Below are 17,922 nucleotides of genomic sequence, written 5' to 3'. Positions count from 1 at the left end.
AACTAGTGAAATAAAATGAGAATGACTAGTTAAGAAAGAGAACATAGAAAATTAAGGAATAACTGATAAGCGAGGCAGTAGAGAGTAAATACAAAAAGAGAAGAGTAGGGGGTAGAACAATATGACGATAAACTAAAGGAAGAGAGGTATTGACAGAAAAACATGGAAAGAATGTGGGAGCAATGGAAAGAATTTGGGAGCAAGGGGAAAAGAAGAGACGGGAGAGAGGTGAGAGAAAAGGGAGGTGGGAGGAAAATACCACAGGGAGGCAGGGGAGGAGGGAGATGCGGAGGTGGGGGGCTGGAGAAACACAGACCCAGACAGGAGACACAGAGGCAGCTCCAGAAAGGAGAGCGCGTTGGCACCGCAGGTGACAGTGGGTGACAGAGCCGCTGCAGCCCCCCTCCCCCCCAGCACTGCCAGCGCGGCTGCAGGGTGCACACCAGTGCCCGGGGAAGAATGCCCGGGCAGAGCCACACCGAGGACTGCAGGGGGCGCAGGCTGCACGCCGGCCGCCGCCCCCGACACTAGCCCCGCTCAGCCCCGTGTGATGCCCCCGCGGCCCCGGCCATGGAGCCCCGGGGACGGGTGACGGCGCTGAGCCTGGCGCTGGGCCTGGCCTCGCTGGCGCTGCTCGTCACCGCCATCTTCAGCGACCACTGGTACCAGACGGACACCCGGCGGCACCGCGAGCTGTGCGAGGGCCAGCAGCCGCCGCCGCCCCCCGAGCAGCGGCAGCGAGTCATGCCCCTCTACCAGCTGCGCGGGCCGGCGCCGGGCCGCCTGGGCTTCCTGTCCCCCGCGCCGGCCGGCGGTGTACGCGAGCCCGAGGAGCTGCTGGAGGACTGGCGGGCCCTGCTGGGCCTGGGCGTGCTCGAGGCCCCGCACTGCGGCCGCCCGCTCTTCTCCACCCACGCCGGCCTCTGGAGGAAGTGCTACCGCACCGGCGACGACCCCGACATCGACAGCCTCATTGGCAAGGGTAAGGAGGGGGCAGGCGGGCACGGGGGCGGCTTGCGCGCAAATCTGGGTACAACGCACGCGGTGCAGAACGAGGGCACCACCTGCGATATCGATGTGCAGCCTGGGTATAAATCGGGAGCACAGATTGGGTTTAGGTTAAAGTAAAGAAAGCTTTGCCGAATTCACTGCGTTGGTGTCGTGACAAATATCTCGGGTATAAGCAGAGCAGAGACATAATGTAACGTATAATAATTAAAAAAAACACATTGATAAAGTGGATACAAATTAGGCCGTAGGCTTTATTATATACAACATCATGCATGTGCGTTTGGGCATCTCGCAGTCAGGTGGAGCTGTTCCGCTTTCAGCCAGCCTCTTCCATAGTCTGCCTAGCTCATCCCAGAAGATGAGCTCTGTTTCTCAGGTCCCCCTTTACGGCCAGCAAGCATGCCCAGTTCCTGATCAGTCTTATTGTCAGCATATTTTTTTGAACTGGGTACCAATTCCTGGACAATGGGCATCCTCGACCCTGACCCGTGCCGCCAACGACCTAAGCTGCCGAACGGCGTTCTGCTGCTTGCGTCGTTTACTCCTTTCTTCTCTCCTCCTTTCCAGCATCTTTTGTTCCATTCTTAATACACTGCAATCGTTGTGCGTGCTTCAAAACTTTGTGTTTTGAAAGGAGGGTAGGGGGGGATTTCAATACCACGCGCAGTCCCACTGAGGCGCAGTCGCCCTCCGTGCAGAGTAGGATTAGAACACTTTACTCTGTTCCATTTATAGGGCGAAATGTGCCTGAGGTCGCGCACCTCTTGGGCAAATGCCCGTCACCTGCCTACCTTGAAGTAGTGGAGTGGTGTTAGGAGGGAGAGGAGAGCGGCTGCCAACCGCCCCCTGACCCTCGTGTGCCACCCTGCCTGTCCCACTATGCTTAACTCCTGTGACCTTTACCTTCAGGGACTGCGGCCCTTCCGCGTCCCAGGACATTAGTGCACGGGATGGATACTTGTGTACACCCCAGCCGTGGTTAAAGCTACGGATAGCTAGAAAATAGCAAACGATCGAGGAGATTCCCTTGCTGCGCACAGTTTGTCATCAAACCAAGGAAGTGACTGCGCTTGGCATTTTAAGCCCGTGAATTCAGCATAAGAATGAAATCACCTGCTACAACCTGGTAAATTCCATAGGCACAAGAGTCTAGAGATAGTGAACCAAGGTGGGTAGCCCTTGGGTGCGGTGGACGAGTCGACAGAGGTATTAATCCAGGATACATGACGTTGATTTTGAAAGACTGCTGCAGTCTGGGTAGTAAACAGCTGGGGATCGTGTGATCATTTTAACGGAGACGCAATCGGGTATTGAAACCAAGTGAGCAGCAGGAGAAAAAAATGAGCAACAGTCGGGTTATCATGGAGGCCATAGCCAGGGCTTGGACTGACCTATAGGGCAACGCCAGGCCCGCCATTTTGGTGATGGCCCATTTTTTTGTCACAATTGGCTAGTTTGATGAGGTACTTCACTATGAAATTAGTAGTTTTGATCAGTGTTACGGTACAGATGTTCTTGAAAATAAACAGTTTGCAACACATTTGACCCTGAAATGCCCCCGTAGGTGCTCGAAGTCTGTCAGAAAAGGAAACATTGCCGTTTGCGACTGTCTGCCACTTTTCATTGGTTTCTGAGACAGTGGTATGCCCCAATCTGTCCCTAAGCACAGAGTACATTGAGGATATAGCGCGCCGTCTTTTTCAGTAAATGGAATGATGTAAAGGAGCAGCAAAGCAGCCACATTGAGACGGGAACAAGAAGAGGTAAGGTGATGGGGGCGCAGGAGGGCTAGCAGTACCTGGAGAACACGGTTACCCCATCTATCCGACAGTGAGCCAGACAGGCAGGACATTTTTAACAGGACGTGATGTTTTGCATGGTTTAATACTGTGTACCAATTTTCATTTACATGCCATGTATAGATTCGGCTCAGCATTCTACCGGGACAAAATAAGGGACTGGAAATGAACCACATTATTAGTGAGTTTCACCTAAATCTGTTAAAAGAAATGCATAGAGGCAGGTTTTAAAAATAATTTGTAGAGCCATGTTCATTTTAAAGCACCGGCCAGTAACGCTAAGAATTACACAGTTTGAAATACTTGTCTGTGTATAGGCGCTATACAAATAAATAATACCATACCAGTTCACCCAAGTAAGTAATCAAACAGGTCGAGATTTGTCCCCAACCAAGTAAGTGCCACGCGGTCCCAAAAGTCGGCTTTTCGGTCATTGCTTGTAGGCCAGTTCAAGCCTAATCAACTCAACACGGTCTGACCAAGTTGGAACACCGCGCGATGGGTCCGTTTCTTTGCCAGTTTCAGGCACCTGAGAGGGAGCAGCGTTTGAAGGGGGGGAGGGATTGGCAGCGGGGGAGGGGGCGGTGTGCACGTGTTCACCCGTCAAGCTTAGTGTGTGCAAAGAGGGAATCCTCTCGTCGGGTCTGGGATTTTCAGCTTGCACCCAGTAGCAGCTTTGATACAATGCCAATTCCATCTGCTCTTCCAGGGTGCAAGCGGGCGCCGAAGCGCGGCGGCGGGGAGGGATGGAGAAGTGGGTCATCGGCTTGATTTACCCGCGTGACCTCAGTGCACATATATTAAGGCGTTACGTGCAATAAGTAAAGGGACCACTGGCTTGTATGGGACAAACAGCGCTAGAGCTGGCTAAGTGTACATTTTTGATCTGTAACCCTTGGTTCAATGCATACATTTCTGAATCAGCACTTGCTGCCGAGATCCGTGGGTCGCACTTTTGCGTCATTCAGCCGGTCACTCGTGACGCTTTCTTTGCGTGGATTCACCGAGTACCTTGGAAGTGAATAACACTTTAGTGACTGTATATCATTTAAAGCGCCACGGAAAGCAGAGATTGCGGTCGCAAGCGTTATGAAACTAAGAACAGTAATTACTATTTAATTAGCGTCTAAAACATTCTAAAGATATTATCCATATTTGTACACAGTTGAGAATGGTACTGCAGAGTTTTTAGCTATTTTCCTAAAAGTATAACGATAGGGGTCGAATGTACATAAGAGGGTAAAGAGGACAGGGGTCAAAAGCCCGATTTCTTAGCACATGGTGATCACTATAGAACTCCTCTCAGCCAATCAGAATATGCAGAGTGCAGTCAGTAATTACTGGTATTGGCGGCATTCTGAACATTTTGATTTCAAAAGACACTACTCTTCAACTACTCCTGAGTATAGACCATCTGTATACCCTGCAAATCTGTATACAACACTAGCACTATCCCTGCCTGTAATCTATGTAAGCATTTGTATTGAGCTTTAATTATGTTTAAATGCCATTCACATGCCTCTTTAACTAAAATTATCACATGTAACAGAGCCTCGATGCCTAAGGGCTGTTTGCGCGCTTTATAAATGTAAATAAATGCATACAGCGAAACAACAATGCAATTTCGGGCAAGATGTCTTTAAACAAGACATCCCCTCTCTGCCAGGATCTTTATTTTATAGCAACATCCAATTTAACACACTGCAGAGAAAGCTAAAACATGGGGAAATGCTTTCACGTTCTTTTGGAGAATTCATTTAGTTTACATTACAACTCGTGCATTCTCATGTTAAACCTGTTCCAGTTCAACCAAGTTTGCAATTATGCTTGACATATGAAGACAGTGTTGTTAGTTCACTGCTACATAATTAAAACACGTCTCATTTACTAAAACAGTTTTCTATTTACTTTTGTTACTATTAACCTAACGTGTTTTCCGTCACCAACAAAACTCCAAAACAAGTGTTGCTCTTACCACTGTGGGCCTGATGTGCCTGATTACAAATTTGGTGGTATTCTGGTGGTAAATCTGTTCAAATACCACCAAATGGGTCTACCATTACTGCCACCCGGGCCCGCGGAATTACTGCTGCATTAAAAGTGGTGGTATGGCAGTGTTAGATTTTCGGCAGAATTACCAGTGGCGGTAATTACACCAAAATTACTGCATTTTGGCAGTAAGGTGGTGGAATTACCTCCAGTATTTTGCTGGAGGTTTTTCCTCCATTCCACCCCCCAAACTATAGTTGGGCGGTGTGGTAATGCGGTGGTAATGTGGCGGTAACCCTGCTACTGCCGCATTACCGCTGATTTGAGCTGCACCGCCCAACATGTAATGAGGCCCTATGTGCAATGGCCCCGTTCATAGACCTTTTGAGGGAAGGGTTATTATTGTTTGAGATCATGACCCTTCCCCAACTTATTGCCCTCTGCTTCGCGCAGACATAACTTGTCGGTGGGTCATTATCCTGCAATAATGACACCTCCCTTGGCTATACAAACACCTTTATTTATCATGACCATAATGGAAGAATAGACACTGCCCACCAACCACTTGCAGAGCAGCTCATCATACATAGGCTGCTTTTCCTTCTGCAATTTTTGGGGGTTTAAAGTGGATATTTCCAATTGAAGCTTTCCCGCTGCTAAATCGTTAGCTTAATTTGCATTTGATTAAAGGCTTCTTTTCCACGTGTGTTTATCTTCTGCTCTGTCTGGGGGATTTGCGAAATGCTCCCTCTGAGAGGCTCAGACCTGTGCTTTGATTTAAATTGGCGCTCCGGGAGCGTCAATGGTTTAGAGTCTGGCACAGAGGGGGAAGGCAAAGTGGGGAGCAGCAGCCGAGACAGCATGGGAGGGCTGCGTAGGATAAGTGGCGGGGCCTGATTATGTTACGCTGGATAAAGGGGAGAAGAACGGGGGACAATTAAGTCTCTATATAGGGAAAGAGCAGGGAGGATATGCGGCGGGAGCAGATGGGATAAAGGGAGATTGGCAGTGTGTATAGAAGAGGAGATGGCAGTGCATATATGGGGTGGGGGTGCAGCACATCTAAGAAGAGATGATAATTCTGAAAACCACCTGTGAGTACGCACAATCAATATAGTGCATCTTCTTGATCCACCCACCCCCTCCAGCACTTGCTATTTTAAGGGGCTTGCTGGAAATTTAGCATCTCATGCCAATCCAGTAAAATAATTAAATTCATGTATGCAAATGGCAGTGTGTATATGAGGCAAGAGAGCAGTATAAGAGGGTAGATGCCAGTGTAAGTGAAGGAAGGTGGCTGTGCTTGTAAGTGGAGATGGCGTTCTACGTATGAGCAGCGTAGATACGTGGGATTGAAAGTGTATATGTGGGGAGATTGCACTGAATATGGAAGAACATGGCAGTGTACCTGATGGGAGATCACAGGGCATATGAAGGGATATGGCAGTGTACATGATGGGAGAGGCAGTAGTGCATGCATGGGCAGACAGTGTGTAGGACAGTATTCTTGATAAGGGGCATTTCTACATTGGGAAATAGCGAGAGGAAAAGGGGAGGAGGAGAAGCGGAACAGTGGTGAGATGAACCCAGAAATGTAAAAAGAAGGGGAAAAGGAGTAGTGGTGTAGGGGAGTCGAAACGTGATATCCATGTGTGTTCCCTTTGGGAACAAGTTTATGATCTTTTCCTACACGTTGGCAGACAACCATGCAAATTTAGCTGAGTGAATGAACACTCCCTCTCTATACCTACCAGGGTAATTTTTTATACACCCTGATAGCCTCTATGTGGTACGAACAATTGGTATCCTGCACGGATTGTTCTAAGTTTCCCCAACAATCGAATTTGTTATTTGATGAACATGTTGTTCTTTTGTATTTTATGTATATATGATGAATGTTATGCTTCATGTCTTTCTTCGTTTTTTTCAATTGCTTCATTTAACTTTTGTAAAAATTCTGAATAACAAAAAACTGTGCTCTTAACAATAAATCTATTGCCAGTACTCTCTAGACTTCTTTGGTTTACCCTCAGTGACTTTTTCTGCAAGCACTTTCCTTGAATTATTATGGAGATATTACCTAAATAATCTACAGAATTTAGGACTGTCCATAGCAAGAGTACCCTTTTGTCGGTTCTGTTTAAGCAGTAGGGGAGAATTAAACACTATTTTATAATGATGGACGGTTACAGGATAGACGTTTTGGGCACCTTTAAAACAAGTGCAAAGCAGGACTGGCCGTGCATATAGCTGCACAAGCTGATCCAGGCTTTGTTTGTGTCTTTTTAATGCTCTTTTTGCATCAGCTGTATTGACATTCTAGGGTTACCCGATCAGTATGGAACCACAGTGGAAGTCAGCAGCTGACACCCATTCTCCCAAGGCCTTTTATATTCTACTATTCTCATAAACGCATAAAACATGTATTAGGGGATCATACACTTCTTACCACATGGATAAGCTATATATTACACCAAAAGAAGGTATACTAACAGATGTCTAAACACAACATATACGATGGTAGTGGGTATATCTAATGGCCAAAATTCACACATGAAAGTTAGAACGTTTTTTTTATTAAACATGTAGATACTAATACTCATAAAATGATCACATTACAATAACAGCATTTTTGTAAGAAAGGAATACCACTCCAATGTGAAGCCTCACATGGTGTTGAACTAGTTTTTGGAAGAACCAACCCACACTGTTTGTATTTCTTGTGTTTCGTGAAATATATGTTTTATATTGTTTATATGGAGTTTTATGTAATGTGATCATTTTATGAGTACCCACTACCATCGTATATGTTGGGTTTAGACCCCTGTTAGTATACCTTCTTTTATATTCTACACTCATCTGCTGCTGAAGGCCACCTTTCTGCAGGTTGCAGCTATTGATACATTCAGAGTCCATGATAACCTATTTTAAGGACCACCACAGGTACCAGTGACATCTCTGCGCCCCAGGCTCCTCCAGAAACGCTTTCTTCAGGAGTACGTCCAGCAGACACACCGCTGTTGCCCCTGTCTCCTTCTCCACCTCCTTCAGCACCACAACCACCTACATACTTTGACACGGGTCTTCTGGGGAATCCAGATCAGGGTGATCCTTTGCATAAGTATAGGGAGGGGGATGATGATGCTGATTACGAAATGCCTTGGTCTGTAGTCCCATTCCACAACTGCACAATGGGTTCAAAGGACTTCCTGGATATTGCTTAATAACAGGATAATCAACCTGAGGTATTGACTGGTGAATTTGGAGTAGGTGTGCTCCACCTCATGTCCTAAGCCTTCCTCATTGGTAGCAGCGATGGCCATTGTTCAAAGTCCGCCACTTTTTCACTGGTATTGAACAAACAAGATAGTGTTGGACATCTTGGGAAAGAAGATTTACGCTAATACAGTCCTTCTTTTGAAACCCGGGCGGCCTGGTGACTTTTTTAACTGGATGGGCGTAAATGTAGGCGCTTAATATGCAGAAGTGGGCAAGTGTAGTGATGGGAGCCTGTACCAAATGAGGGGGGTTCGGGTGGTTTTCCATCCAAGAATTTTTTAAAAATAATGGGTTCAAATTGTGGGGTTTACAGGTCTATCTGTGAAAAACTATGTAAAAAGCCACACAGTTTCCTTGAGTTTTGCATGGTAGCACATGAAAAACCCAACAGATGCAAGTCACCAACAATGCACAGGACCATTTTGAAACATATATTTTTAGGATGCATTCTCCCACAACATATCCTAGCATATAAAACATGTTCACATTGGCTGTTCCCATACATGTTCATGCATGCTGCACCAATGTATGCCAGTATTACCAAATAAGGTCTCCCAGACAGTAGAAAAGACCATGCCACAATAAGAAAGTATATCCGTACTGTCTATACCAAGATAGGCTCTTGTACAACAAATTCACACCTTTACCCTTGATGCAAATTACAAAAATATAGTTACACGCAAAGAATATATGTCTATACTGGAGCCAGTGTAGCCATGCAGTAACACTCATCACGTTTGCTTTACCCTTGATGTTAGGTATATGCAGACTGGAAAAGGTTGGACAGAGGTGCACACCTAATTTGTATAGAGTTATCACGAACTTCAAATATTAATCTTAAATATTTAGGTACGGGGGAGGAACTGGTGTCATGGCACAGACCCCTGCACTAGACAATGAAATGAAAGAGGATTCTTATCCAGGGTAATTATCAACACTATTACTTATCCTTATCCTCCACCGTATCTTCGTATTACTATTAGGCGGGGACATGCCAGATGAACCACAGTCAATCCCGCGGGATGGGGACTACTCACGGTGGCCTTTTATCTCCAGCACTTGTTTAAGATACTCAGTAACTGAAAAATGGAACCTGGCCAAGTCTCTCCCATTACATATTCGAATATAAGTGTGATCTAAAGTAGAGGAAAAGTTATAGATTTTGTATGCTTGACAGGATGATTGAACGTCTAAAAAAACAATGTACATATTGGATATAGATGTTTAATATGCGGAATAAACTATGTAAAAAATAGTACTTGAACTACATGATGGTGAATCAATGTTTTCCTTTTGTTTAAAGAGACCCTTTTTGGCCATATGAAGAAGAGGATAGCATCCTCGAAACGGGTCGTCGATCTAATCCGACTCCATCATCTTTCAATTACTGGTGTTTATTATTGATGCTACATTGTTTCTTCTTTTTGCAAACAATCTTTCAAGTGTGAACCATATTGTTTTGATAAAATACCTTTGGTTCACAATAACTTTGTGTGCTTAACTTTGTTACCAACAGGATTTTATGTTACTTTCTTACTTTTTGTTTAAATTACAGTATTGGATTTTTCCAAACATTTGAAAGTGTGCAGGGGACGTGAGGACTCCTAGGTTGAATCCTCTTTCTTTTCATTGTCAAGTATATGCAGACTGACAGTAGTAGTCTGCATATACTTTCTTAATGTGGCATGGAATTTTTTACTTGGCATCAAGGGCAAAGCAAACATAAGTGTTATTACCTGGCTAGACTGGCCTACATTCAATGTGTTCATTAATTGCGAGTGTCAGTATCTGAAGAGAACCTATCACTAGCCCTGTCTAATGAGCAAATACTGCGTCAATTGATGCTGCATGGTTTTGCTAAGTATTTAAGGCCAAAAACACAGGAATAGAGAGAGTTCTTCAGTAATCTGCAGAGAAATGGATCTTATCTGTCAGGAGAAGTTTCAGGGTTCCACCTGGTTGTAATTGATGGAAATCCTTCGTAAGAAGCCCTTTCCAGAGGGAGCCAATGCGGAAAACATTCCTCAAGACAAGGGCAGTTTGCCTGAGAGGGCTTTTTGAAAACAGAGGACAGGCTGGAAGCAGATCTTACTTGGCTGAGATGCCTAGAGCTGTTGATGTTCCTACATGTCCTGTGCCTTTAAAAGACAAACCAAAAGTTAGTACAACAACTCCTGTGCAAGCTGATATATGTCCTTAAAATTAGTTTAACTCCTGATAGCAATTGACATTATTGAAGGGGAATACTTTTCCAGCTATGCCCTTAAATGAGGATTGATCCTGTAAGGGAAACTTTGCAGAGCTATAGTTTCAGAAGAATGCTGTAGAATTAAGGATTGCTCAGGGCATAACATTCTCTGACAGTTGCCAAAAAAATGATTTGTGAGTTTTAATATATTCAATTTATACCTAGATTTGTGAAATGGTGTACAAAGTGTTTCACAGATTCACAGCAAATGATAAACTTTGAGACCTGTAAAAACCATAGTTTACATAAAAAGATAAATTGCGATTATAGTTTTATGCCCCTCAACCTGGAACATGAAGGTGGTTAGTTTATCTCGTTCAGTCCCAAGAAAATAACATCAATTTAAATAACCAGTGTCATTTTTCTAAATAACATTGCTCAGAAAAGAAAGGGCTCTGATTTAAGTGGGCTCCTAATGCCAAGTTAAAGGATTCATGTTGATTCATGTGCTACCTTGAATGTATACACTCTTGCTTGTGTGAGCCTTTAAATGAGTTAAGATCTTGAGCCCTCCAAAATTAAACATTCTGTCCTTAACCCAAGCCTGTAGACTAAGTAGCCAAACCCTGTAGTTTTGTATATATGTTCAAACTCGAAACCAACAATACTTTACTTCTAGAGTATACTTATCCATATAATAAGAAAGTTATGTGAATCCAATGATTTCCTCAGCTGCCATCACTTGTCGATGGTGTCAGAGAAAATTAAGTGAATTGTATATTACAAGCCATTAAAAATGTTTTCTTTGAAATGTGATGCTGTCAAGAGGTGATTGAGTGTTCATAGTGGAGAAGATTACATATTTTGTCTAAATAATTATGCAGACTTGTGTTTTATAAAAATGGATGTTTGCATGTGTGCATTGTGAATAAAACATTTTAGCGATATAGTAGCAGCCAGATTCTGTTTCTTTTCTGTAGACAAGCTGCATTTATGTGGTTGGCATATCGTAGGTGATTTGATTTCAAATTTTAAGTAAACAGACTATTCAGATTAAAAACAGCCTGTTTATTGTTCCAGAATTTTTGGGTGAGAGTGTCATGTTGGTATGTTAGGTCAGGAGAGGTTTCCTTGTAAAACGAATCTTCAAAATTGTTACATTTTATAGATAAAATCAATACACCCCTTGAGTTGTCTTTCTACAGCGAATCACAAATGTCAACTTAGCTAGGAGATCACAACAAAAAAGAAACAATGTCAATGGTCAGTTTTTCAGGGGGATCCCCGTGGAGATAGAGTAGGATGGTGGTTTGGCCTAATTATTTCCGGCTGAGATTTATTGAAGCCTTTGAAAGGTTATGATTACACAACAATCCCAGACAGTGTATCCGTTGCTAGTCAGATCATAGATTATTACCAGTAACCAACTTTACTGGCCTACAAGAAGTACTTGTCTGATATCCCTCTAGTCTCCTCCTCCTCAGGTGTATTTGTTGGCACCAGATTAAAGCAGATTGTGCCGACTTGTCATAAGCCATGACACGGATCCTTTCAATTAAGTAGAAGAACAGCATAGTATTGCATAGATTCATTTGGGTTTCAAAGACGTCTTACCTCAGAAAATGGTGATAGATTTTTGTTGGCGCATGTATGTCTGTGCATTACTATTTTCAATATGTAGTGATTGTTTTTCCTTTTACTGAAAGTACTGTGATGCAAATTGTCATAATTGCTTGATCATTGTTTCACTGAAGGATGTAGTCATTTGTTTGAATTTGCACGATTGAAAAAGAAAGAAACATAATGAAATATTTTCCATTCAAGGCGCATTGGACAAAAAAGAAATTAGCTTTCTGTGGTCAGTTGCCCAGTATGGAACTTTCAAACGGGATTTACCTCAAGTACGTCCCATCTTCTTTATCTAAGCATCAGAGCAAGACAATTGTGCTCATTGGCCTAATGAGTAATCATTATCAGTGGTGCACGTACAATTTGGTCCATCTTTGCCCAGCATACTTTTTGTCTACACTGTATCCCAAATGCTTTTCCAGAGGACAACGAGGTATGCAGCTGATAAAATCTTGATTTTGATTTTTTGTCCACTACATTTGTTTTTTTGCATTTTGCTACTTTTATCAGCAGCTTATCCCATTCTGGAAACCATGGGCCTCATTCCGAGTATGGCGGTAAGGGATAGCGGCCACCGCTAACGAGAGCGGTGGCGGTAATCCCTTACCGCCATACTCCGAGTTCCCTTAGCGCCATGGTGCTTTTAACACCTGCTTTTAGCAGGCGTTAAATACCATGGCGCTAAGGGACCTTGATGTTAATTACGCCACCGTAATTTACGGTGGCGTAATTGACGCCTTCCCCACTCCCATTATGCCCTATGGGGCAAGAATGGGAATGGGGAAGGGTAAATGGGGATTGGGGAATTACCGCCCCGCCAACCTTGGAATGGGGCGGTAATTCCGCCAACCACCAAGGCGCTGCCGGTCCGGGTACGGCGTCAACCAAGGCGTTAATAGCGCCATTGGTTAGCGCCGTACTCGGAATGAGGCCCCATATCTCCAAATTATTCTTTCTGTCCTGAAGGAGATCTGCTCTCCCCCTGCACTTCCTCAGTTGATTTTTTTGCTCGACCACGTCAGTGTTCTCCAAAGCTAAGTGGGCTGAGGTGCCATCTCAACACGATCATATTTGTAACACAGTGGAAAAATATCTCCCAAAAACTTGATCACTGGGCAGGCCCATGAACATGGACCGTTGAGCCTCCATCAAGTATCATCCGCAGCGCACGGCTTGAGCCTCTTTAAGAGCTTTTTGGAAGTAGACAGAGGTCCAGTAGAAATGCAGAGTAAAATAAACATGTTCATGTATATCAATATTAAAAAGAAGAGGACAAAATAAAAAGGCATAATACAACATATATTCCATTAGCCCTCATAAGGATTAATTCTAGTAAAATCTAATAACGTTGAACCTACTTTTCATTTATTTGAACACAGTAACCAGACCACAAGTTACTTAATCTGCCTATAATGCACATGTCAATTTCATCAACTCAATTCATTTCATGGCTTATCATTTCATTTCTCTACCAAGCTCAGCAATGGAAAAAAGGAGAAAAGGAGGAGAAACAAATCAATATGCATATGTACTGCAGATGATATATGTGTTCTAGAAAATATTATATACTCAATATTTAACGATTATAAATGAAAATTAAACTGTTCATTGTCTTTATTTTCTTTTTAGCCAAAAGCATAAACACGGTAAGAATATGTAATGCCTGAGGCCTCATAGTTCGAGTTGTGCAGTAACACAGCTACTACTTAGAAGTAGTCATCGGTTCTCATCACAGTTCATACCTCGTGAGGGTGATTACTTCATGTCTGGGAAGCTTGCCCTTTATATTGTCTAGTCCCTCCCTGTTATACTGAGGACATTAACCTGAACTCTTTCATGGACGTTCCTGTTTGTCAGACCCAAGCCCTGTCATATTGATGAAAGTGCTTACATTTCCAGATTGATTTGTACCTTCTTTGAAGACAGACATCAACAAAAACGCCAAATTTGCTTGGCTTGAAATAAACCTTCTAAACCAGTCAAAACCTTAGCCTCCATCTCACCTTTCAAGGACCACTTGTGCCCATGGGCCATGTACCGAGGCAGAGACAACCCATCATGACCAGGGTACTGGGAAATAGGGTCATGTCATCCCGTTCACTGAAAAAACGATGCTTGTTGTCCTCTAGAGTGAAGGGGCAGTTGAAACCTCTCTGTACTTGCTGAAAGGTATTCATCCTTTTAACGCCTGAATGCCTTTAAAGAAAATTGACATTGTCAGAGAACCAAACAATGGGCAGATTTCAAATGAAACAAATTGGGAAAAGGAGACCTTCAGAGAGTGCTAATCCCTGTAGCCGCCAACACTTTGGAGCAGTCTTCTACTTCATCTGAGATTCCCTCCATCTAATATTGAAAATATTTTCCGAACTATACATGCTGCTATTCCACTTCCACCTTAGTTCCTGTCTCTACCATTGTGAATGGACAATTTATTCGTTCTCTTGCAAATCAGTCACACGTTGTAATTTATTCATCGTATATTACAGCCAATTAGGCTCTGTATACAGATCAGCCATGCAATTAAGATCCAACATTAGATTCCACAATACAAAGCAATAAAGAGTAATAAAACAGCAACAAGCTAAAATGAGCAAAACAATGAATGTTTTGAAAACTTAAAAATTGTAGGGGAGCGCCTCTAATGGTTCATCACATCTTACTCCAAAATATAGGCGCTCCCTCACAGTTTTGCTAAAACCATACATCATTTTGTGGTCCACTCTTTAATTTAATAATCGCAAGATGTCTTCATCCTTTCCCCAAAATATTGTCAGGGAATATATAAAATGTACATTATCGCCATCAAGGTAGCTACGCAATATTTCAGATGGAGCAATGTGTCCCGGATCAAATCCATACGCCAAACAAAGAATATGTCGAGTGTCTGCCAATGGCTCACACTCAGTTATTAAGTGCTTAGTGGTTTACAGAAGTCAGCGTCCCACAAAGTTTACAACAGTACAAGGTCATTGGTAAACCAATCCACCCTCCAACGACTGTTAACGTGCAAACCAAATTGAATTTTATACAGATGTATGACATAGCAATCCAAATATATGGGTATGCATCTAACTATCAATTTTTCCCTGTGCCACTCAGCCAATGAGACACGTATTCTCCAGTTGAAGTTTTGGTCGCCAGATTAACCATCAACTGTTCAGAGTCGATCCCATAGATAGCCCTTGTGTCCAAGGGACACATTTTTGGATGTCGATGTATTTCAAAGAACACAGTCTTTGCATCCAGCCAAAGATATCATAATACATCTCATTGAAGGTAGTGTTCTTACATCCCAGAATAGAGCATGAAGTCTTCAACAGATTAGAATACCTTCATGAAAAGATTAATTTAGTTTATCATGAGGGCACTATATACAGAATTTACATTGATTTCAGGCAATACATATTCAAAAGGCGTTGTGGCAGGTAACTTGAGCCAAGATTTTAAGCAACTCTTTTCATCAAACCCAATTTAACATTATGTTTGCTGGCCCAGATTTATGCCCCTTACAATAACACAGGCCTTATTGTAATCTTACACAAGTTCATTAGACTAATCAATGAGCGGCCAGCATTCATTTTGGCAAATTGCTTGAGCCCTGCCACAAGTTGTTTAACTTTACCATCCATGCGATCCAGATGGATGTCCCAGGATAATGTATGATCAAAGGTAAGTCCTAGATAATCATATGAACTTACTTGTTTCGACAGAAAAGGACCCACATTTTAGATTAAGGTTGTGTCTCAGCCTGGCCTTCGTTGGTCTAAAAACCACAGAGTTGGTTTTCGTGATATTAACGGTGAAACCATAATCTGCACAATATCTATTCAGACATTCCAATGCACCCTGTAGTCCCAAAGGGGTGCGAGCCAATAAAACCAAGTCATCGGCATAGCCAAGCCAAGCAATCTTTGTCATACCTAACCTGGGGCGAACTGCATTGCTGGCACTTAGGCAAGCCGCAAGATTGCCTAGAGATAAGTTAAACAACAGTGGTGCCAAAATGCAGCCTTTGTTTAGGCCAAAAAAGGCGTTCATCGATCCAGTAGTGGCACCAGTGTTGGTGAGTCTAACTTTAATCTTTGTGTCCGAGTATAGAGCAATGAGCATCCTGAAAAGACTTAACAGAATCCCCCAGTTGGAAAGTTTTCTCCAAAGCTTTACCAGGCACACTGTGTCAAATGCTGCACACAAAAGTGCCGGTCCCTTTAACAAAGCCAGTTTGGAACTTAAGCATTATTTTAGCACCCAACGCCCAACTTGACATTTCAAGCAATAGAACTCTAACGAAGATTATGCTTTCCTGCCATGTATCAGGAAGGATGTTGGTAACAGATATGCACCTAAAGAGCTGATGAAATAACCTGCCCTACCGCTCAGGGTTCAGTTTTATCAACGCATTACTGAGACCATCTGGCCTGGGTGCCCAAGAGTTCTTCAGAATGGTGATAATCCTACACATCCCTCGGGCCATCATGGTATTGTGAGAAACCAGATGGCGTTTTACCCGATAGTCCCTGGGAATCTCTCTCTCATGTGGCCAGGGCACAGCCATCGCCTTTGGATCCAGACCCTGGGGGTGAGGAAGCCGATGGTGAGACGCAGTATTCCCCCCATTTTGTTTATCCATCCCATCCTATTTTTTAGGTTTCTCTGAGGTCCCAACCCCCCTACCTTTTTACACAAACACTGGGATGAGGAAGAGGGTGACTGAGAGTAACAACATTAACTTTCACACATCGTACTGGACATGGCCACTAATCGGGTCAGGCAAAGTCAGGCACTTAATTCTAAGTGCTTACACCCGATAACAATTAGCTCTCCTCACACAAATAAAAGGCAGAACAGAGAAACACACAGTGAGCAAGGCAAAACACGAGTACGAGCAGAACTTCTGGGGCAAAGGCAAACCTACTGGAGCAGAGCGACAGACCAAGGGACAAGAGCAGAGGGTTGAAAACCCCAAGAGTTCCCTACTGGAGGTCTTTGCCTCCGACAGGCCACAAAAGACACGTGGAGAAGGCCTGATCCACAAGCAAAGACTGCGTTGTGTTTCAAGCACACAGGCGACCCTCCCGGGTGAATGGCAGAGTTGGGGAGGCGAGGCCAAGCCTGTGGTACTAACCTGTACTTGTGAATTGCAATCACAAAACCAGGAAAAACATGCACACAGCCGGTGAGTTGGCAAGCGACCTGAGGGATTGGTGTGTGTTAAAGTTTGAAGTAGCAACATTATATCGCAAGTGAAGGCTGCATGCGTGTGGAGGAAACGCGATGGAAGGCAGACCTGTGAATGAACTTTGAAGCAAAGGACAGCCGCGAAATCAGCATTACCTCGTTAATGGAGCGGTCCGGCGAAAAGGAAGTAGAGCACTCGGAATTCTCTGAGAAAGGTACATTGTTTGAAGCAAATGAATAGCAAAAGTAAAATAAAGAAGATTAACTCCTAGAGAAGAGGAGAATGAAAGTCAAACCATTAACTTTCAGTGAAAGTGGTCCTGCAGTGGTCTGTAAAGAAAGCCACTCACATTCGAAAGTCTTCGACATCCGAAAGTGGTCTGAGCCCGATTGAGGGAGACATCAAGTATAATAAGCTTGGGGAAGGGAGCCCCTTTGCAAGTTTATGTTGAACTGTGTTGTGAGAGGTCTAAGCCTGACAGAGGGGGAACTACGTGAACTTTGTTGTGAAGGGTTTGAGCCTGACCGAGGGGGACATTTGTGAACCTTTTTTTTAAACATAATTTTGGAAATCAGGAAAAGAGACTTTAACGTAGAAGGCCAGGCAGGCCTCAATACATGTTTTGGAACTGTGTATCGGGTTGGAAAATGAGCCAGAATGTGTCATCCTGCCTGCAGGGACAGCCTTACTTCGTGAGGTCTAACGTTGGGTGGAGAGCTGGTTAAACCACATTTATTCTTTTGAACACTGATTTTTCCTTTTGCATACATTTCTACTTGCACACATTTTTGTACAAGAGATATGGCAGGCATTAGGTTTTTGTTAGCATAGGCCATTTTGATTTT

At 43.5% G+C, this 17,922-nt stretch overlaps 1 protein-coding gene across 1 annotated transcript in view; it reads left to right on the top strand.

The window, feature by feature from the left end:
• The first annotated feature begins 287 nt into the window (after positions 1–287).
• TMEM178A (transmembrane protein 178A) overlaps positions 288–17,922 on the top strand; it is a 518,003-nt gene continuing 500,368 nt past the window's right edge. The window contains exon 1 of the mRNA XM_069606873.1: positions 288–982. Within this exon, the coding sequence (XP_069462974.1) occupies positions 571–982 (412 nt within the window). The 5' untranslated portion in view covers positions 288–570. The remainder of the gene's footprint in view (positions 983–17,922) is intronic.

Source organism: Ambystoma mexicanum, chromosome 4p (genome assembly GCF_040938575.1).
Source record: "Ambystoma mexicanum isolate Mex_15411 chromosome 4p, UKY_AmexF1_1, whole genome shotgun sequence".
NCBI lineage: Eukaryota > Metazoa > Chordata > Amphibia > Caudata > Ambystomatidae > Ambystoma > Ambystoma mexicanum.
This window is presented reverse-complemented; position numbering and strand designations above follow the sequence as displayed.